A 23,811-nucleotide genomic window follows, 5' to 3' on the forward strand; every position below is an offset into this window, starting at 1 on the left:
TAAAAGGATTTTGACAGGGATATGCATCTTGTATTTCCTCTGTTTTTCTCACCTTGATTTTATGCTCAAGAGTGGTGATTTATTTCGCTAGGGCACCATGCCAACCCGTGAAGAGTAGGTTAGCTGTGTTGGTACCTCATTGCATTCTCTTTTACCCACAAAACCTTGCCATTTTCAGTCCAAGATTCATGTGTCTACTGGTGTTCCTGATAGCAGAGTGTGTGATTAGCCATCTAGGTTACCTGCTTATTATGCTCATCCTGTCCATGTGTGGGTTTGCTGATGCTTGCGAAATCCACAGGCTTGAGCCAGTGTTGAAGCATAATCCTATCCAGGCCAGGAAATGCCTGGCTTGCCCAGATACTGCTGAGAGCAATAGGGCATGGACTAATCACTTATTTCCTTCCTGTGCTTCTCTATTCCATAGCACCTATGGTCCAAGTGGGTGTTGATAATTACTCATCCAAGCCACTTTCTATTGTTAATCAATTCTATAGATGCCAAATTTTACGTTAAATTGTTTCTAGGCCTATTGTTATGGAGTGATTAATTATATTAATAAAGCAAATGTTGTTGTTCTTTGCCCTCAATTCTGATTCATAGTGATCATATGTACAATAGAACAAAATACCGCCCGATCCTGCATCATCTTTACAATTGTGGTTATGCTTGATCCCATTGTTTTAGCCACTGTGTCAATCCATCTCTTTGAGTCTCCCTCTTTTTCGCTGTCCTTCTGCTTTGCCAAGCATGATCTTCTTTTTCCAGAGGCTAGTCTTCCTGATCACATGGTCAAATGTCATGCTCATAAGGTGATTGAAATTACTGTGGCTTGGGCCAGGAATACCTTAATCCACAAAGTGACATCCTTGATCTTCAATATTTTTTTGATCCCCATCAACACAAGCTGCCAGCATTTATTTTCTTTATTACTGATAATGTTGACTTTTTTATCATTTTATTAGGGGCTCATACAACTCGTATCACAATCCATACATACATCAATTTTGTAAAGAACATTTGTACATTCATTGCCCTCATCATTCTCAAAATATTTGCTCTCCACCCAAGGCCCTGGCATCAGCTCCTCATTATTTTTTTAATCATTTTATTGGGGCTCATACAATTCATCACAATACATAGATCATCATATCATCATCAATGAGGGTGGCACGTGATGGGGATCCAATGCCCCTCTCTAGACAACTGGGTATACCTTGCAGAGGGGTAGTGGGGAGGAGATGAGTCACTTAGGGTTCAGTATAGCAATAATGAAACCCACAACCTTCCTCTAGTTCTTAAACGCTTCCTCCCCTCAACTACCATGACCCCAATTCTGCCTTGCAAACCTGGTTAGATCAGAGGATGCACAGCAGTACAGATGGGAACTGGAAACACAAGGAATCTAGGACAGATGAACCCCTCAGGACTAGGGGTGACTGGCGATACCAGGAGGGAAGGAGAGGGGGTAGAAAGGGGGAATTGATCACAGGGATCTACATATAACCTCCTCTCTGGGGGATGTGCAGCAGAGGGGTGGGTGAAGGGAGATGCCGGGCAGTGTAAGATAAGATATAATAATCATTTATAAATTATTAAGGGTTCATGGGGGAGGGGGGAGGGAGAAGGGAAGGGGAGGGAAAAAAGGAAAATGAGTTGATTCCGGGAACCCAAGAGGAAAGCAAATTTTGGGAATGATGAGGTCAACAAATGTATAGATGTGCTTTACACAATTGATCTATGTATTGTGATCTTCAATATTTTAAAGAAGTTTTGTGCAGCAGATTTACCCAATACCCTGCAACATATGATTTTTGACTGCTCCTTTAATGAACATTGATTGTGGAACCAAGCCAGATGAAATCCTTGATAACTTCAGTCTTTTCACCGAAATCCTGTTGTTACCCATTGGTCCAGTTGTGAGGATTTGGGTCTTCTTTACATTGAGTTTAATCCATATTGTTTGCTGCAATTCTTTTTTAAAAATCATCTCATCAAATATTTTTTTTAGGTTTTCCCCAAGGTCATTTTCCCTGAGTACCCCTTTTCTTCTTCTGAAGACCTCTGTGGCCCTTTCATGTTTGGAGGAAAAGAAATTGTATTCCATAGAACTCGCCCTTCCCAAGAATAAACTCACAAAATTCACGGTACACTTTAGTCACAGAGAAAGTTGGCTTTGACATCTCTTGAAAGAAAATTCTGCTAGTTGCTGATCAGCCAGTCAGTTCACCTAGCTCGAATCTTTCTGAGGACCTCAAAACTCATTTTCAGAGAGCCCTGGTGACTCAGCAGTTAGGGCCTTCTGCTGGGACCAAAACGGTTGGTGATTCAAACCCACCAGCCACTCCACGGGAGCAAGACCAGGTAGTCTGTTCCTGTAAAGACTGATAGTCTTGGAAACCTTAGAGCAGTTTGACTCCATTCTATAGGGTCACCATGAATCAGGGTCAACCCCACGGTGATGGGTTTGGTTTTGGGAAGCAAATTTTCCTACACTGTGTCTTAAAAAACATAGAAGTCATTGTAGCATACGGTCCATTTTCAAAGCAATCCCTAGATGTTACTCTGTATACGCTAATTATTACATCAAATCAATATGCTCTGCCAGGCACTTGTTTTTAAGCCATATTTATATAACCTTTCTTCGTAAAAAGACCATTGATCCCTTGCATTTGTACTGAGAACCACACTTCGGAACAACCAGTCCTCCGATTATATGCTTGGACATATGCTGCTTTTTGCCGGTTTGGTTGTGTAGCTCTGTATCTTCTCTGAGTAATTTTTATATTTCATGCGACTTCATGTAAGTTCACTCTTTGATGTGACAAGGGAATAGCCAGATGGTTTATCCAAATACATTCCACCTGCCGGATGATGGGTTGTTACATTAGAGGAATGAGGTTTGAGATATCAAGAGTTATGGCTGGCAACTTTACTATACGAACGCCACCTGGGTTCTGGCCCATTACTGAAGAATTACTTGACAAATACATCGTAGCTTCAGTCACTGCACAGTTTGCTTTTGCCACACGGACGATTATTCCATAGGCAGTGCAGTGAGAGTGTGGCTAAGACTGCTCAGGGTAGTAGTAGAGCATTAAGAACATTAGGATGTCCAGAACTACTGGGACAAAGTAGAACTTGGATCTAGGATGAATGACCTGTGACTGTGAAGTTCTAGAGGTCACAGGACAATGTGATATTGCTGGCCAAGGCAAGTTCAAGCGCCACTAGTGTCTGGAGGGTGAATTTTCACTTCGCTTTACAGCTCTTAGGCCCTTCTTTACAATGCAAACTTTCGCAGGGAGGAGCCATTTGAACCCTAGCAATGTAACAGACTTTGGGTTAGTCTTTCGTTGGTAGGGACCAAGCGGGGTGGATTCCCTAAGGTATCTCACCCTGAATGTCTGGAGCAAGCTAAAGGAACCATCGTAGTCCCCAGTTAACTTTAGCTAATAGCAATTAAAAATTTTTTTAATGTATAAATATTGAGGTAAACTGCAGAAGGAAGCAATGGCCCATGAAGCCTGCTCGTTTAAAAATTGTGCATCAATTTTAAATCCTTTCCATCATGTGCAGATATAAGGGCGATAAGGCATTCTGTAGAATTATCCATGTCTCGTGTGTAAACTGTGTCACGTGTACTGCAGATGTGTGTTTTCTGGATTTTATGTAACTGTACAGTAGTTTTCATTAAAAACAAAAAACAAAACAAAAATCATCTTATTGGGGGGAATCTTACAAATCCAATAGCAATCCATCATTCAGTTGTATTAAGCACACTTGTACATATGTTACTATCAACAGCTCCAAAACATTTTCTTTCTACTTGAGCCCTTAGAATCAGCAACTCTTTTTATCCCCTCCCTCAACCACGTTCCCATCCTCGAGAATCCTTGATCAATTATGTATTAGTGTTCTTATTTTGTGAAGGCTGCAATTCTTGATCTTCATCTGCAAGTGCTTCTAGTCCTCCTCACTTTTCAAAAAGCACTGTGGTGTCATCTGCATAGCTCATCTTCATATGTTAATAAGCCTTCCTCTAATCCTGATGCTGCATTCTTCTTTATGAAGTCCAGCTTCTCTGATTATTTGCTCGGCATACAGATTGAATAAGTATGGTGAGAGGATACAAGTGTGTCACCCACCTTTACTGATTTTGAACCATGTAGTATTCCCTGTTTGGTTCACACAACTGTTTCAGGTACAGGTTCTGCATGGGTACAATCAAGGGGTCAGGTATTCCCCTTCTCTCAATGTGCTCCAGAGTTTGTTATGATCCACACAGTTGAATGCACTTGCATAGTCAATAAAGTACAAAACAAGATGCCAAGATCCATCTGACATCAGCAGTGATATCCCTTGTCCTGAATGTGTCTTGAGTTTCTAGGCAGCTCTCTGACAATGTACTATGTAACCATTGTTGAATGATAGTAATATTTATTTACCTGTGATATTATTAGATAATTTGAGCATTCTGTTAGGTTACCTTTCTTTGGAGTGGGTACAAATGTGAATCTGTTCCAGCCACTTGGCCAGGTCTTTGGAATATCTTGGCATAGGTGAATGAGTGCGTCCAATGCTTCCTCGGCTAATTGAAGTATTGCAATTGATATGTCATCAATTCCTGTAGCTTTGTTTTTTGCTAATGTCTTCAGTGCAGGTTGGACTTCCTTCGGTTCGGTACCATCAGATCTTGATCATATGTGACCTCTTGAAATGGTTGATTGCAGACGTTCTCCTTGCTACTGTGTATTCCTTCCCTCTTCTTTTGATGCTGCCTGCATTGTTCAATGCTTTGCCCATAGAATCTTTTAATATTGTAACTTGAAGCTTGATTTTTTCCCCCTCAGTTCATTCAGCTTGATGTATACTGAGCATGTTCTTTCTGGTTTTCTAAATTTAGATCTTTGCACCTTTCGTTATAATACTTTGTAATTGCTTTTCATTATATTATTTTATTTGTAAACGGTCATTACAACAAAAACCACCAATGCTTTGGCATCAGTTTCATCTCATGATAACCCTTTGTGTGTCAAAGGGTTGGGGACTGGCTCAACAGCAGCTAACACAAATAACTTTGTTTTAGACATTTTTCTCAAGAGTGTTTAGTGCAAACAGCTGAAGTGTGGGAAGGCCTGATATTTTGTGTATATGCAGATTCTGAAGCTACCTAACTGGTGACTTGTATGCTAACTGCTTTGAGACTCGGTTTCCTCCATGAGTAGAATGAGAGAGTTGGATGAATTAACTCACTGGTCTTTTTAATTCAGTGGGTCTGGCAGTCTATCCGTGGTTTGTATAGCAAACAGCCTCCACGCCCCTGTAACTGATTCCTTAGAAGCTTTCATTCTGACTTAGCACAGAGCCTGTGCTAACCACTCGGGTGTTTATATTGAGGTGCAGAAGAGTTTGTATTGTAACCGTGATTAGCTGAAACATGCTTGGCTTTAGAGTCATTAGGATCGAGTTAATAGTTTGGAAGGCAGTGTAGTTTGAATAGTTTGAAAGAGCTTGGTCTGGTCTTTCTTTTCTGACCGAACGTGTAGTCTGTTTCCTAATGCTTGAGATGATGGAAACAAAGGCTTCATTTTACCAGTGGCATGATTTCTTTAGCTAGACACTTATCCTGTTCTAAGATGTGGCCAAGAGGTGCTCAAGCAGAAATCAACTATATGTTTATCATGCACCTCAGAGAAGCAGGTCTCACATTGCGTCCAAGAGTTGAATTCCCTCATGGTCTAGAATACCAGTCCATACTGGGAGAGGGAAAGGAGATGCTTGTCTGTCTTCTCTACGTCTAGTGGACTGACTCACAGATATGTTTGCTCTCAAAGATGGATTCGAGCACTGATCAGTGCTGCTCTGTCAGCCTTCTGGAAGAAGAAGGAACTTTCTATGTCTTTACCAGCGTTTCATAGATAAGGAGTTAGGCATAATTTTCGTATTATAAGTTATACAATTTTATTAATTTCTGAAATCACGCTTCATTTTGAGATGTCTCTGTCTGGAGCAGTTCTGCATCCCCCTTTCCTTTGAAGACCCAGAACCTGCCAAGCATCAGGTCTGGAAGTGTCAGGCAAACGCCAACCTGGTCCTTTGGGCCACAGGGGAAGCAACAACCTGGGAAACCTGAGGCCCGCGTCCTTTCTCCCTCCTCTGAGCTCTGGAGTCGTCTAAACTTACATGGCTTCTCTGGGTTTGGATCACTTAATTAAAACTGGAAGCCCTGTGTGATTCACAGAATCGCCTTTTATGGAAAATGACTCGATCAATTTGGTGTAAAAGCAAGCCCTTGATGCTCTTTTATTATTTTGTTGGGTTGACCTGTTTTGTGAGGTCCCCGACATGGCAGTTTGAGGAGAAGGAGGTGATATTCTCGTTCAAAATCACGAGAGACTTGGATTCTGGTGCTGGTTTGGCGTGTGACTGCTAGCCTCCCAGAAAAGGATTTCTGGGTATGCCTCAAAATGTTAAAGCCGTGCTACCAACTTCCCGTGCGACACTGCTATGCCATAGGTGAGTATCCTCCCAGGAGGGAGTGAGGAGCGCCTCCAGTGCGTGTCTCTCCAGTGAAGACATTTTCTGTAAGGAGGATTGGAAACCATGCTGAAATGAATACCAGATGAATATGTCCACAGCAGGGGAGTTGGACACTTGGACCACTGGTTCCATCATTTCTGGAACAGGAGTCGCAGAGTTGAGCATCAGCCACAGCCCCTCGTTGCCATGACAATTTAGTCCTTGGCCTGCTGAAGGGCCTCTCTAGCAGTCACTGTTCCTGAAAGGGAGGTGGAAACAGCAGCCATCGGTCTTGGCAAAAGCTGGGCTGTTGCAGATACTGTATCTCTCCCTGGAGTCACCTTGGGGGCACAGGGAAAGGACCAGTGAAAGTCAGAAACCAGGAGACAGCATGGCCAATTTCCTACTCATTGTGAGGCCTGGCTATCACTCCCTAGGCCTGGCAGGGAAGTGCGGAGGAAGTGAGTACCCTGCTTGTTCAGAATGTTCCAGCGTGGTTGGAAAGTTTGAGAAGGGCCTGGGTGAGAAGAACAAGACCTTATTGACAGGGTTCAGTCCTGGGCAGGCCTGTTTCACATCAACTTTCTAAATAATCAGTCTCCCTCCAAACACTGCCCGCCCCCTCCGCTCCCCGTCCCCATCTCTAAATTTTCACCTTTGCCTTTAAAGTAAAAACACACATTTGGTGCTACTAGAACACAAAGCATTCCCGACTCTTGATTCCAAGAGAATTTTAAAAAATGAGTGCTTTTAAAAAGAAAATAATACAACCGGAAGCCATGCATTTTCAAGGGCTCCTACCTCCTATAAAATAATAATGATTGTTATTGCTATTATTGCAGATGATTTATCTGTGAGCTCTTTTCTTATCCCTTTAATTTATAGGACCACCACTTGTGCTAACATTTCCGATGGTAGTGTGGGCTGCCTGGCTTGTCATTACTTGATTTAGTTTAGACATCGAGTATGTAAAAACCATGCAACTGTGTGTGTAGCCCAAGATTGCGAGGGAAAGGAACACACACGCTTTTCCTATTCTTCTCCACATGAGTCTGCAAACCAGAATACTGATGTCAAGAAGGCAGAAGAAAATCTGCTGGAAGTTTTAATGTGTCCCTTGCATACTTTACCTTGTCACTCTGCCAGGGTTGATGCGTGGCTTTTACAGCCATGTCGTGAGCACATGCTTGGCAGTGGGTCATTTTCAGGACCCACAGGGCATCTCCAGTTCTAGCGTCTCGCTTTTCAGGTCAAGTCGTGATAGTGTAATAAGCCTTGCTTCTTTTTTCCGGGAATATCTGGAAGCAACTTCGGAAGTGCAAAAGGGATATTTGTTTTCAGCGTTGTGACCTGAAGAAGTGGAAGAAAACAGACATTTCCCATTCCTTTTGAGGACACACATCTCCGTAGTTGGAACCTCTCAATTTTATGTTGCTGTCTGGGTGGGATGGCGGGCTCCTGCCCAGCCTGAGAACAGAAGAGCAATGCAGGATGGATTATAAGATGCTGAAACCAGCTGTGTGCAGTCAGTGTCAACTCATGGTGACCCTGTCGGACAGAGTGGATCCACCCTGCAGGGTTTCTATGGCTGTAATATATATAGAAGCAGATGATCTCTTCTTCATGATGCAGCTGGTGGATTAGAAAGGCCAGCCTTTCTGTTAGCTACCCAATGGTTAGCCATGGTACCACCGGGCTTTTTGGTAAAGTGCCTACTGAGATATTTTTCTGACTGGCACCTCCTAGAACAGTGAGTGCTCAGCTTTTGACCTTTTTTCCTATCGTTTCATTGGTTGATTCTTAACGCTTCCTTTTCCTCAGACAGGGCTCATGGAATATTTCAGTTTAAGGACGTACCCCTAGCCAGAGAATTTCTAAGGTTTATTTAAAACCAGAGAATCTCCGTATTTAGTCAGATACTCAATGGAGGCATTAGCTGTGCAATTTAAAATTAATACAAAAAATTGCCTTCCAATAAAAAAAATACCCCTCTTCCATTTCTGTAAAGAGTATGCGTGTGCACCCTAGTCAGCGATGATGACTCTATTCTTACCACGGTCACCTCCCCTACTCTGTACAAAACAATCAAGCTTGGTGCCTGCACATGGATGCCTACTCATGGTGAGTCTAGATTACAGGGTAGAACTGTACTCCATATGGCTTTCTTGCCTGTAATTTTTATGTAGGCCACTTGCCAGTCCTTTCTTCTGTGATGCCACTGAGTAGGTTAGAACTGATGACCTGTAGGTTTGGAATTGAGTTAACATTCTTGGGTTAGAAGCCTATGGGGAGTCCTATCCAGCTTTCATCGCCCAGCACCCTACAAGCCCACATTTGTCTTTCTCAATGAGTTCTCTGCCTTCTCTTCATACCTTTTCTTTCCCTGAGTCCCTTGGTTCCCATCTCATCTCATCTCATCTCATCTCATCTCATCTCATCTCATCTCATCTCATCTCATCCTTTCCTGGTGGTTGCTTTTTACAAACCTCAGGTCAGTATGATGTCCAGTTGTAGGTGATGGTGGTACAAAGTTCTTCTGCCCTCCCACCCTGGCTGTGAATAGATCGCATACTTTCCCATTGCTGCAGAGTTAACCCCCTTGTGTGTTCGAGCAGAACTGGGCCCCATAGCATTTTGATGGCTGAGTTTTCAGAAGTCAATCACTCAGCCTTTCTTCTAATGTACCTCTGGGTGGACTTAACCTTGCAACCTTTCAGTTGGTGGCTGAGTGCTTAGCTCTTTGCACCTCCTATGGACTCTGTGTCACATGTAGGCAACTGAAAATGGGCAAATGGGCAACTGAAACCCAAGTCGGCCTGATGCTATAGCCTCAGTGCCCCTCTGGAGTTCAGTTTTCCAGTGTGTGAAGATTGTAATGATAGCACTTTCCTGGCCTGCTGTAGAGCTTCAAGGTGATAGTGTTGATGAAAATGCCTTGTGAACAGCGAACACCAAGCAGTGCTTATCAGTATCATGTTATCATTTTAGGCCTTTAAATGCTGTTCTCAAAATGCTCAGTCGCTGCCGCCTCTGTGTTAGCTATGATAGGTCTGACATTATCCTTTCTCTCTCCACCCCCCAGGATGGCTCATACTTGGCTGAGTTCCTGCTGGAGAAAGGCTATGAGGTGAGTGACTCCGCGAGCGGGCCCTGGCTGCCAGAATCACACGAACGCAGCAGCCTCACACTTCCTCTGCTGCTGTCCTCAGTGTGTGTTTTCCACTGAACTCTGATAACAAATCAGAGTCAGGGGAAGAATGTACCGGGCGGCCTGTCATCCTGCCAGCTCATTGTGCTGGTTATCTCCTGGTGAGCTCTGGTGACTTCCCGTGGTCTCCAGGGGCGGGCTTGCTGTGCACGCTTCCCGCCGGCCCAGATAGCAGAGCACCCTGTGTAAGCTGAAGCTCTACAGTCCGGAGAGTTCATTTAAAGATGGCACGTGCTATTTCAAAGCATCCCACTCACAGTTCAGTGACTTAAGTTGGAAAGAACACCGAGCAATAAAAACTTAGCCGATCCCTGACAAGTGCACATGAAAACTTGAAACCTTTTACTTTCTAATAGGCCCAAACCCACTGCTGTCAAGGGGGTTCCAACTCCTAGCCAGCCACCCTATCTAGGGTTTCCAGGGCTGTAAATTTTTACAGGCAACCTCGTCTTTCTCCCAGGGAGTGGCTGGTGGGTTTGAGCCACCGAATTTGCAGTTAGCAGCCTGTGTTAGGCCAGGCTGTCTAGAAAAGCAAATCCAGAGACACTCATCTCTGTTCAAGAAAACTTTATATCAAGAAGCAACTTTACATCAAGAAAAACAACAACAACCTAGCTCAGGCTAGCTCAAGTCCAGAAGTCCCTTATCCCACCCATGTAGCTACATGCCGGGGACCCAGATTGATGAACCAGGAAGTAGAAAGATCACAGGTTGGTGGGTGCAGTCACATGGATTCAAAGTCGGTGGAAACATGACGGGGTGATGTCAGCTTGTCAGAGGCAGGAGGAAGTCAAAGTAGCAGAGAAAAAGCCATTCCCATTGTCTCACATTATTAGACCAAAAGGCTTATGACTGCAAGGAGGGGTTATCAGTCGACAGCTTGATTGTCAGCTTTGATACCACCCCTAGCCAGGAGTGTCTAGCTGCCATAATCCCTGACTACTATACAGTCCAATGCCCAATCCAACCTTATGTTTTTTTTTTTAATTACTGTTGTTGAGAATGCAGACAGAAGATTATTCACCAATTAAACACTTTTTACCCGCACAATTCAGTGCCGTTGCTTATATTTTCTAATCATTTTATTAGGGGCTCATACAACTCATCACAATCCATACACACATCAGTTGTGTAAAGCGCATTTGTACATTCATTGCCCTCATCATTCTCAAAACATTTGCTCTCCACTTAAGCCCCGGCATTAGGTCCTCATTTTTCTCCATCCTCCCTGCTCTCCCCTCCCTCATGAGCCCTTGATAACTTATAGATTGTTATTTTGTTATATCTTGCCCTATCCGACGTCTCCCTTCACCCACTTTTATGTTGTCCATCCCCCAGGGAGGAGGTCACATATAGTTCCTTGTAATCGGTTCCCTCTTTCCTACCCACTCTCCCTCTAGCCTCCCTGTATTGCCACTCACACCACTGGTCCTGTAGGGCTCATCCGCCCTGGATTCCCTGTATTTCCAGTTACTATCTTTACCAGTGTACATCCTCTGGTCTACCCAGACGTGCAAGGTCGAATTCGAGTCATGGTAGTGGGAGCGGGGAGGAAACATTTAGGAACTAGAGGAAAGTTGTATTTTTCATCATTGTTACATCACACCCTGACTGGCTCATCTCCTCCCCGAGACCCCTCTGCAAGGGGATCTCCAGTGGCCTACTAATGGGCTTTGGGTCTCCACTCCACACTCCCCCCCTCATTCACTATGGTAAGATTTTTTGTTCTGATGATGCCTTACACCTGATCCCTTCGACACCTCGTGATCGCATAGGCTGGTGTGCTTCTTCCATGTGCTTCTTCCAAAGCAAGCTTTTTTGCTTCTGAGCTTGATGACCGCTTGATTATATTTTTCAATGTGTGAAACCATTCTCACCCTCCGTTTCTGAGTTTTTTCTTCTCCATTAACATCAACTCACTACCCCTGTTTCCTATTTAATCTTTCCATTTATTCTTGTAAATTGGGTCACAAATAGATAGTTCTTAAAAGAGCATAATGCTTAAGGCAGACTTTTTTTTTTTAACTAGTTAAGCTAAATTATGTATGTTTGGTTTTAAGAAAACTTAAGGGCATATTTTTGGGTTAAGGTTTAAAGGTGATCTCAGGGCAGTCGTGTTGGGGGTTCTTTCATCCTTTGTGGCTCCAGGAAGTATAGAGTTCCCGTGAATTTGAAATCCTGTTCTGCATTTTACCCCTGGAAATTGATTAAAATGTTAAGTAAGAGTAGCTGGGTATCAACTAGTTCTCCTGATCTCATGGCAAAGGAAGCAGTTCATGGAGGCAATTAGGCCCACATTCCATATCTGGCTTTCCTTTTTCCTCTCTTGCTACAAGTAACTAGAGACCATTTTTTGTCGTGTGTGTGTGTCTTGAGTGGCCACCTGTTAGCTTATAAGACCCCAGGCAATGAACCTGGAGATAGCATAGAAACATAAAACATATGATTATGCCAATTTACTGGGATGTCTTTTGTAACTTTGATGCTGAACCTCAAAACCAAGGAGCTAAATCCCCTGAGGTATTTGGTTGTACATAGGCAACCACAGTAGCTACTTTATTATTATTATTGTCCTTGTTTATAAAATAAATACATTATAGTAATATGTATTATATGGTACATATATGTATCACACAACTTTTGCCAATTAAACTTTTGGCAGGTGGATAATTTATTTACAGCAATTACAATAATTGGCTGCACAACACTACCCTTATTCATTGTAATTTTTCTATCACTCTAAACCAAAACATAGCACTTCATAAGCAATGGTTCTCTCCTCCCTCCCACTTCTGATAACTGCTAAGCGACTTTGGTCTTTGTACATTTGCCAATTCTTGTCATTTTATATTGGCTCTTTTATAATTGACTTATTTCACTCAGCATGATGTCTCCATCTATATTGTAGTATATGCCAAGTCTTCGTTTCTCATACTGAGTAGTACTTCAGTATATGTATGTGTACACATTTTGTTTGTTGACACACCCATTAATGGGCACTTACATTATTTCCACCTTCTAGCTCTTGTGAATAGTGCTGTGGTGCACACTGGTCATCTGTCTCTGTTGTCAGATCGTTCAGGGGTAGACCTAGGAGTGGAATTGCTTGATCACTTGTACTTTGAAGGTTTTGAGGAGTCACCACACTGTTTCTACAAGCAAAATAGCTTTTTACATTCCCACCCCATAAATATGAAATTCAAAAGGAATGGCCTTGCATTCATCATCAAAAAGAACATTTCAAGGTCGATCTGAAAAGTACAGTGTCATATATTATAGGACAACATCTATATACCTCTATACCTATAAAGGAGACAAGATTGTACAACTATTGTCCGTTTTCACAAGCTAACTACTACAGCTAGTGATGAAGAAATTGAAGGATTCTATGAATTTGTACCATTTGAAATTGATTAGACCAATATTCACTGATAATTACTGAAGATTGGAATGTGAAAGTTGGGAACAAAGAGGAAGAATCAATAGTTGGAAAATATGGCCTTGGTGATAGAAATAAAACTGGAAATTGCAAGATGGAATTTTGCAAGATCAACAACTTCTTCATTGCAAATACCTGTTTCCAACAATAAAAGTGATTTTACATGGGAACCCCAGCCAGATGGGATACATAGGAATCAAATCAACTGCTTCTGTGGAAGGAGACAGTCGGGAAACTCAATATCAGCCAAAACAAGGCCAAAGCCTGACTGGAATAAACCATCAATTGCTCCTTTGCAAGTGTAAGTCGAAGCTGAAGAAACTGAAATAAATCCATGATAGCCAAACACCTACCATCTCAATGAATACTCATTGAATACTCATGACTAAGACCACATGAGTAGTGGGATAGCATCAAGAACATCAGACATGAAGAAAGCAAAAAGTTATTAAAAAGAGAGGAAAGAAAGGAAAGCCCAGGTTGGATATCAGAAGAAACTCTGAAACCTATTCTTGGACATACCCAGTGGCACTGGTTGCTTTCACCTAATAGCAGTTGAGGTTGTTAGTTTATTGTGCCAACCTGGCCGATAAACACATGTGGGGTTAATTGAAAGGCAGAGGGATAAAATGGCTCAGTGAGCCTCGCCTTTCGAGTTCTCGGGTCTCTTGCTTTCTGATGATCAGACCAGGGTGCAGCTGCCTTAGCCAGTTCCCTGCTTCAACTGTAAGGTTCACTTCCTGCAAGACATCCCTGAGGAGAAGCCATGGACCTACCCCGATGCAGCCCTGGCTGCTGGAACACGTGTGTGGAGACTCCGCCAGCACTGAGATGCTTACACATTCACTGACTCGGCTTTTCTCCTGCAGTTGGCATCATTGCGTCTGTTTTGTGAGATGGAGGAGGACTTTGTGGATTGGTGTTGGACATATGGGTTAATGGGTTAATGTTGGACTTGTGGGTTTGGGCAGCACTGGGTTGGGATGTTTTTTTGATGCGCACTTAACCTTTATATAAAACTCTCTCGTATACATGAGTTTCTGTGGATTCATTTCTCTAAAATACCCAGACTAACACAGCAATCTTCAGGGCAGAGTAGAACTGTTCCCTAGAGTTTCTGAAGGTTTAATAAAAATTAAAAACCTGTCCTATTGTTTATTTTGAATTTGCTAATTGAACGTTTGCTATTAAATTATAAAATCAATTGTTAAAAGCTAGGTCTTAAAGCATTCATGCTGCAGTTTCTTCTAAGTATTTTATAGTTTTAAATTTCATGTTTCTTAAAGGTCCTTAATCCATTTTGAATTTGCTTGTGCATGGAGTGTGTGTGGCATGTATCCTTTCTCTCTCTCCCCCTCCCTGCCTCCCTTCTTTTCTCTCTTCCTTTGCATGTGGAAATTCAATTTTCTCATTGATAGCTATATAGTCTATCATCAATCACACATCTAAGTTTGTTGACATCATTATCTATGTTGGTATAACTTTTTGTAATAGCTACTTGTTGCAAAAATATGAAGACGTAATTACAAATGTAATTGTGAATGTTACACACACCTATGTTCACGTACACAGATGCCTGGGAAACCTGAATGATAGAAACGTGTCCTGTAGAGCAGACATGTTTTAGAGTAGGCCATCTGTACTACACTGGAATCGGTTTAGATGAAGATTCACACACACACTCAGACTAGAGTAACTTAATGCTTTAATAAATATAAAAGGAAATGTTTGGCAGAGAGAAATAATATTTACTAGTTTCAAACATTTGGGACTGGCTGAGTATAGTTTAGCTAGAGAAGACTTTGATGTGGCTGTGAATGCGGTGAAGTCTGCATAGGAGCTAGTGACATTTCTGAAGCTATATGTAATTTATTGAAGTGATGCTTGCACTAGTGGGTTTTAACTTACTTTCTAAGGTATAAGAGGTGGGCTCAGGTGAGAGATGCGGAAGGCCATTTTGTGCATTTCCAGTATTGAGAGGAAGAGAGGGCGCAGCTGAGACCGCCTGGTAGAGATGGGGCTTTTCTGTGAGAATGTGGTATCACACAAACAGGGTCTTTTGTTAGTCTGAGTGTGGTAGACATTAGTTATTCTTGCTCTAGAAGAAATAAGAGCACAAGGGTGTTGTTAATATTGTCTGAAAAATCTGGGAAGCTTGTGGACAGAGACAAAGCTTCATTCAGATGTCTTATTAAAGAAATACCTGGCTTCAGGGGACATGTAGAAATGTGCTTCTCTGGATGAGGGGTTGAGAAATAAATGTAATGAGAGCCTAGGACTGCTTCATGAAATGCTAGTGTTTCCATTACACTGGCATTTGACATGATGAGAACACATTTGATTTTGATAGAGAAAAACAGAAGGCCTACTTGGCCACACACAGATAATGGAGTGAGTGAATCTGGCATAGGCATGAGATTCATGAATGCAGAGAAGGAAAGAGACATGATAAACAATGCAGGTTAACAGTGTAGTACCCCAAACAAAGCAGAGCAACAGCAGTGCCTCAGCGTGGTATCGAGGAAATGTGCGTGTTGTTGAGTTGGTATGAGGGACAAAGGGTTTATCTGTGTATATTCAACATGGGTAAGTTCTGGTCCGTTGATATAGTTTGAGAATAAGCTATGGAGAGGGATATGGTAGCACAGACATCATCTGTTTGTGCTCAGATCAAAGTAAATGTGAGAGTGATTCTTAAAAGAGGCTGCATTGGAAAGTTTCCAGAGTTATCGTGGCTGCATAAACCATGAGTCCAAGGACAGACCCAGTAAGTTGTTTGCAGTTGCCTGAGAAGGGGAAGCTTCAAATGCATAGAAACCTTTTCTAACTCAGTGCTTCTCGGCCTTTGGTATACATCAGAATCACCTAATGTCCAGGTGAAGGCAAACTTGTAGATTGATAAATCTTGACTAAGACCGGAGACTTGGCCTTTCTAGCAAGTTCCCAGTTGTTGATGCTGCTCGCGTGGTAGGACAGTTTGAGAATCACAGCAACAAAAGGTTCCAACAGGAATCAGGTGGCTGATGACTAAGATGTCTTAAGACATCTTAGTTTTGTGGGCCTGGATTCTATAAGCAGTTATTTAGTTATTTTGAATTTCATCTTTATACTTGTTTAAGGAGTTTTACTAGCTCAAAACCAAGTAACAATATACTTTTGAGCAATGAAGTTTAAGGCTGGCAAAATAAATACTATGAAGATGAGCTAAAAGTAAATAAAATAAATAAAAGATGAGCTAAAAGTGCTGTGGGCAAGCTTGATGGGGAGAGAAATGTTCTTCCCAGAAAAGAAAGAGGCACACGGGATGTCTTAGGCTTCTCGAGAGAAAGAGAACTAATAAGATACACATATCATACACACGAGGGTTATGAGGGTGGTGGGGAAGCTGATACCAAGTGCTCATTAGAAAGTAAATGTCTAGAAAAGAATGAGGGAAGCATATGTGCAAACATGCCTGATTCAATTGATGTATGGATTGTGATAAGAGTTGTTCGAGCCCCCAATAAAATTATTTTTAAAAATGTTTTTCTGTATCTGGATCCAGGGTAGGTAAATATATAGAGATATTAACTGGATAAATGTTTCCTTGAGTATATGCCAGGGGCGTTTGGGGGTGGAAATGAGGACAATAAAGATGAGTACACAAATGAAGAAAATGTTGCAAAACGGATTGTGGTGATGATTGTATAAATCCTGAAATAATTGAGCTATTGTATGATGTGTGAATTACATGCCAATAAAACAAACCAAAAAAAAGGTCCTCTGAAAACAGTGGCTTCCCAAGGTGATCTGCTGGAGTCATTTAATTGTATACTGGACCTGTTCAGTCCTCATCATGTTACATCAACTGTTTTTGAGGGTGTCCGAGGAGTAATCTTGAAAGGCTTTTCACAAAGAATGCAGGACACCCACAGGGGCGTATTAGAAAGATGGTTTTAGAAAATTGAAAGCTGTGTTGGTGAGAAAAAGTCCAGGACAGTTCAAGGAGTTTTTTGTTTGTTTGTTTGTTTGTTTGTTTGTTTTTTGTTGTCCCCCTTAAGACAATGCACCAGCTCCTTCTTTCAGGGTACCAAGGGATGTCCTTGGAGAATTTCATTGGGAAACCTTAGCCCATCCATCCCACATCCCTGTTCTTACCCCTTCAGACATCTTTTTGATCCCTGAACTTCGTTTCACTATTGCAAAGGACATAATTGGCATCCCATACGGATGGAGGCCCAGACTGTCCTTTTGTTGTGGGTAAGTTGAAGAGCACGACATTCTTCAGGAGAGGGTTAGAGTGAGGAAAACCCCATCTTCAGAAGTGTATAGAGCTAGATGGAAGGTATCCAGAGAATCAGTAGCTTCGTATTTTGATATTTTTTGCTCAATAAAGATTTCTATTAGGGGTTTTTTGCACTACTTTTTGACCCTTACATAAAGGGTATTTATATTGGAACCCTGGTGGTGTGGTGATTACATGTTGGGCTGCTAACTGCATGGTCAGCAGTTTGAAACCACCAGCTTCTCCTCAGGAGAAAGAGGGGGCTTTCTGCGCCCATCGAGTGACAGTCTCAGAAACACAGGGAGCAGTTCTACTCTGTCCTGTAGGGTCACTATGAGTGGACATTTACTGGGTGGCAGTGAGTTTCATTTTGGTTTATCTCCCCTCCTCTGTGCCCACCTGGCATGTGGACACTGCCATGTAAATGTTAACTATTGAAATCGCTCAAATAAGCTATGTTTTCCACCAGTGGTGAGGGACACTCTTGCTGCTAAGATTCTGGACACTGTAGAATTGAAATCCAATGGTGGTGATTTTCCATTCTTTCGGAATAAAGCATTTCCCTGTTCAAGCCTAATCTAACTCTTGCTTTCGCAGGCAAACAATGCTGTTTTGACATTGGAGAACTTTCCTTCTTATCCCCTAGTTAATGAAACATGAAATTTGTTTGTCAAAACACACGCTTCTATATATTAAGACCTCAATTCTTCAGGATACTGTTTTATTTGATTAATATTTTGATTGTGTTTATATTAAGTCAAATTTGTAATTTCTCACAGCTTTCCAAAGATCTTTATAAAAACAAATTTTAAAATCCCTACATCCTTCTTTTTCTGTAAAGAGAAGGCTGCTAATCTCAAATTCTTAACTAGATTATCCAGTTTGCATACATTTGGCTTGTCTAAAAGTTTGTATTTTACCTGTCTCAGGCAGACAGACCCGCCTTTCATTAGTTCTTAGAATAATACTTGCTGTCATAGATTAAGTATTTGGCAGGTTTTTCTTTTCCTTGTATACACATACCAAATATTGGGAGTAAAGGAAATTAAAGTATACTTTTTATTTTTTGAATTAAACTACAACATCAATGAAAACATTAGCTTCTAAGGCTTTTAGTTATCAATATGACAGTGAAATCCTATGTTATATTTGTTCTAACTTTACAGTGTTTGATTTTTATGCTGAATCCATTGAGATAATTTAGTAATTGTACCAGAACCTTTTGTGTTTATGTGCAATATATTTGCATAGGCATTTCTCTATGTTTTGGGTTGTTGGAATATTTGAGTTATTTGGAATATGGTAGTCAAAAGAAGATAGCATGGATCCAATTGTTACTATTTTTATCACCTAAGTTAAAAATCTCGATTTTTTAATGTAGCAAATTTTTCTATCCAATGAACTAGAAATCTACTTATATTTGTGAAATCTATATTTCAGAAATAAATTTTGTGGTAAACACTAATTTTGTTATACGTAAATATGCATATCATCTTACTTTTTATGAAACAAAATTTATTTAACTTACAGAGCTGTTCATATTTACAATTGCATTAAATGGCAACTTGGAAAATTGGAGACCATGAAGTAGAATAAGGTGTAAGCTTATTTAGGCTTATTTATCCTAAATATTTATTTTCTCCGTTTCTCAATAAATACATATCTGTAGCCGAGCTCTATGTAATATTTCTAAATTTTAATGTTTGATTCCTAAAGTGTTAAATTAGTGATGATCCCTTATTAAAATATTTTCTTATTTATCAGATTTTCTTCAGCTTAGTTCTTTTGGAAAACAGTGTCAATGGATGTTTTTCTTTTTGTCTCGAGCAGCTTACCTAACAGAATTATTAATTATAGTTTAAATGTGAGTGTGTTGTATCCTTTGCATAAAGTAATTTCTCATGTTTGCCATATAAATTGATGATGACATTTATTTCTGTTTAAAAGAAGGCCTTACATGCTTATAATTTCCCCCTTGCATTCGGAATATTTGAGTCAGGCCAAGAATTAAGTATAGTTTGAAATATATGGAAAATTATTTAGTTAAAATATAAGAGAGTATTCAGCTACAGATGAATCCACTGAATATTAGAAGAAACATTCTAAAATAAGTTAAGGATGAAAACTACCATCCATGGAACGGGAACTTGTACATCTGGTGACAGAGCCACTATTAACCTTGGCAGTCCTGACACCAAGAGGAAGTAGGATTGGGTCTTGAACAATTTCACTTATGTATCAGACACAAACAGTCTTTTCTTCAATGTCTGACAGGTACACATTCTTGTTTCAACTGCCTTTTCTCTCTCCCTTTGCACGGGTAAGCCAAAGGTAAACATTTAAAAGAAAAAGAAAAACTCCTCTTCACTTGAATTTTTTTAATGCCTTAAATCAGACAGTACATGAATCTTATCCCTACCCTGCTATTTAGCTTTCTAGCTTTTCCACATGCTACCTACAAGCAGCTGCAGCTGCAGACATATCTAGAATAGATTTGAGAAGCGGGAGTTTGGGGAACCCTGGAAAAGATGTGTTGGCACCAGTGCCCCATGGCTCATGCTGCACGTGAAGCTGGCAGCAAGTTGTTGTGACCGACACAGCCTCAGGGTTTGTGGTTGCAAAAGGAGACATCTGAGTGTCTTTGAAGTCAGCATTAATTCTGAACTCACATCATTTCCTAATTACTTTGTTGCCCTTGCCAGTCAAAACACTATGGACGAAGATGGAGGGTTCTGGTGGTAGACAAGTGGTGATTGGGGGTGTTGGAAACTAAACCATGGGACAATTTCTTTTAATCTGGAAATAATGTTTTCCTCAATAAAAGAAGGATATGTTTTTGAATTTTTTTCATAAGGCTAAACATGAGCAGAAGAACTCCAGAATTGTGTACTACATCACACACTTACAATGTACTTTTCTCTTTACACACCATGAACCTCAGGTGCATGGAATTGTCCGGCGATCCAGTTCATTCAATACAGGCCGAATTGAGCATCTTTATAAGAATCCCCAGGCTCATACTGAAGGAAGTAAGTCTTTTGTCCCCCTTCTCGAATCCTATTATATAACTTTGTGCTATATTATGAATAATTCGTTAGGTGTCATTTTATTTTTCGCTACAGATCCTGTCAATTCACTGTTATTTACTCATGATTACCTGTACTGATAATTATCTATAGACTTTGCAAGTCATCCATTTCTTGCTGCCCCTTGGCCCTAGCATCATCTTAATCCAGGTTGGTTTTAGGATGGTGGTTAGGTGCTTCTAAAAATCCAAGAGAGGAAATGCTTTTGAACCCTGTTTCCTCATGTTGGTAGAGCACTCCATGGTTTTATAAATTCATTCTATCAAATCAAGCAATACTTGCATATTTAATTAATTTCAAAAGTAATTTGTGACAATAGGTTGAAAAACAAATGGCCATCAACACTTCGTTCATATTGCTTGAAAAAAACATTGGCAGTATTTGTAATTGTTTGTTATTTTTGTTCATAAAATTGCCTTTATGTAGTTGAGCAGTTTAAGAAGCCCAGGTAGCATAATGGTTAATTGCTTGGCTGAGAACTGACAGGTTGATGGTTTGAGCCCACTCAATTCTACTGAAGAAAGATGGATGAGTTGTGGTAGATTAGTTGTCCTGTAATGAATTATGTGACTTCCATGGGGCATTTCATAGACTTAAGTCTTGATATTTATATAGCAGTATTGCATAAAACACTGAGCTATCATCACTGTTATCACTGTTTCCGCCAGAGGTACACACGTTGTTACCAGGTTTCGTTTGTTTGAATTCTTAAGCTCGTTCTCATAAACCCATTTTGCAGTCACATAGGAACCATATTATATGTAAGTTCCGTGAAAGTTCATGGTAAAATGTCCATTTCAATTCTCCTTTTCTATGAATTTTTTAAGTCCTTGAAAACATTGTCCAGCATATGGTTTTGTGATTTTATAATAAAAGGTTATCAGAACTCATCACTACAAATCCTTTACAGACATGTACTCTACTGCTCCACCAAATATAACAGTTCAGATGTGATCTTGGCTTCCAAACTTTCCAAATGTCCATTTCCAATTTAGATGCTTTATAAGTAGGATTTACACTGTTTTCCTCCACCTCATGGTGTTTTTCTGCATTTTAAAGACATGAAGTTGCACTACGGTGACCTCACTGACAGCACCTGCCTTGTGAAGATCATCAATGAAGTAAAGCCCACCGAGGTCTACAACCTAGGTGCCCAGAGCCACGTCAAAGTAAGCCATTGTCAAGGTCATGGAGTGTCCACTCTGTCTGTCTGTTGCTTATTAATTAGATAACATGACCATTGATCTCCGCTTACACATCAGTGTTAGTTTGGGTATTAGTACATCCTGAAAATAATTTTAATAAACTTTTAGAAACTGTGTTCTCTGTTATGAAACAATGCAGTCACATCTTAGTGCTAACATTCAAATAGCCATATTAATTTATTTCTACTTGATCCTACAGTCCTGGAGTCCTCTTGGATGTGATTTTTTTTTTGCCATTTCAAATCATTTTATGAGCAAAGTGTTTTGTTAAAATGGTAGATGATGTAAGTTAGTAAAATGGCAATTTTCATATTAATTTTTAATTTGGGTTGTACTACTGGCAGACAGTTTTTGAGTCCCAATAATCTGCTAAAATCAGCTGAATTTACTTTTTATTATAAGCAATAAAAATATTGGAAGAAATGCTCCTTTTAGCTGTTTCTCTTCAGCATAATGCTTGATTTTCTTTCCCTTTGCCCAGATTCTATTATTATGTTCCATCTATTTCTCTTTAATTTCCTTCTCTGAATTGTATCACAGTAAACCTGAGATCTCCATCCCTGGGTTCTAAGACTCTGCTTCATTCAGGTGTTTATTGGTATGTCCTCTGTTCACTTAAGTTTGTGAAGCAGAGATAGGAGATGGGGTGGATTCTATTTCTATACTTGGCCAATCATGATCGCTAATGAAACTTAGAAATAAAAGCAGATAACTGTTCATTCAAATGAATTCAAATAGTTAATTCATACAATTGAAAAAGAATCCCAAAGTGGCCACCAGTGAGACCAACAATTTTGGTCATGGCATGCCAGAGTTCTAAATGGAAACATGACACTGAGGCCTTGGGCGTGGGGCAGAAGATCCGTAGCAACTTCTGTAAATGTGTAGATTCAGCACAACTCAGGGCCATGCAAAAGAAGACAGAAAGAAAATCTGAATACAATAGAACTGAGCTGCAACTTTGTAAGACTGAGCTCAAGATCCACGAGGGCTCACCAGACGGCCTCCAAGTCTACTCGTGGACATGGAGAAAGAAAGCCTTCCAAGTCTTAGGCTGGTTGCTCCAGTCCTGCTTTTGACACGGGAGAAAAGTCCTATAACGTTAAAGAAGGGTTTTATCAATATTTGAAAATTTATGAAGTGGCAGCTATCAAAATGAAAGTGTTAAATGGTGTTGCCAAGAGGGAGCATTAGAATACATCTTTTGTATTCAGTTTTACAGAACTTTGTACAGAATTGGGAAGAGTATAAGGGCACATTTGATTAGGTGACATTCAACATAGTCTCTTAAGAGTCATTTATCAAGATGTTTTCTCGGTCTCCACTTTAGCCAGAATTTCTGTGTTCTAGAGTCGGTCCTTTCTGTTTCCTGTAGTGTTCTGGTAGACCATCTCAGAACGTTGCAAAACAAGTTATCTTGGTCAAAAGTGTGGTCATAGGCCACATACCATATATACTTGAGTATAAGCCAACACGAATATCAGCCGAGGCACCTAATTTTACCACAAAAACTGCATTTAAAAATGTCCTGAAAAACTCGGCTTATAGTCAAGTATATACGGTACTCTGAAAAGCAGAAACAGGAGCTTAGGACAAAATGACATCTAATTCAGACTTGTGTCCACCATTTTCATTAGGTCCCGTTTGAGAGCGCTCTTTCACAGAGGCTTAGAGGAAATCCCACATAGAGAGATGTAAATGCAGCCCTGGATGTATCTGAAATGACAAGGTGGCAGACAGAGAAAGGCAGACCTGCCTTTAGAGGATGGGAGGAGGACAAGTAGACATTCATAATTGGAAAGCTGCTCATGGAGTGGTTGAAATTGTATCAAGGGCCTTAATACGTGAGGCCAATTCTAGCAGGGATGTCAGCAGTGCTGGAGGCTTCTGGAGGGCCAGGAAAAGGCGTGGGTTGTTCTGTTAGAGGTCATTTGTTACTTTAAAAAAAAATCATTTTATTAGGGGCTCATACAACTCTTATCACAATCTATACATACATCAATTGTGTAAAGCACATTTGTACATTCATTGCCCTCATCATTCTCAAAACATTTCCTCTCCACTTAAGCCCCCGGCATCAGGTCCTC

At 40.7% G+C, this 23,811-nt stretch overlaps 1 protein-coding gene across 1 annotated transcript in view; it reads left to right on the plus strand.

Moving 5' to 3' along the window:
- GMDS (GDP-mannose 4,6-dehydratase) overlaps nt 1-23,811 on the plus strand; it is a 698,702-nt gene that overhangs the window by 124,270 nt on the left and 550,621 nt on the right. The window contains exons 2-4 of the mRNA XM_004700180.2: nt 9,605-9,649; nt 20,375-20,462; nt 21,579-21,688. Of these exons, the coding sequence (XP_004700237.1) occupies nt 9,605-9,649; nt 20,375-20,462; nt 21,579-21,688 (243 nt within the window). The remainder of the gene's footprint in view (nt 1-9,604; nt 9,650-20,374; nt 20,463-21,578; nt 21,689-23,811) is intronic.

This window comes from Echinops telfairi, unplaced genomic scaffold (assembly GCF_000313985.2).
Source record: "Echinops telfairi isolate 266 unplaced genomic scaffold, ASM31398v2 ScPeMD7_7424;HRSCAF=8462, whole genome shotgun sequence".
NCBI classification, from domain to species: domain Eukaryota; kingdom Metazoa; phylum Chordata; class Mammalia; order Afrosoricida; family Tenrecidae; genus Echinops; species Echinops telfairi.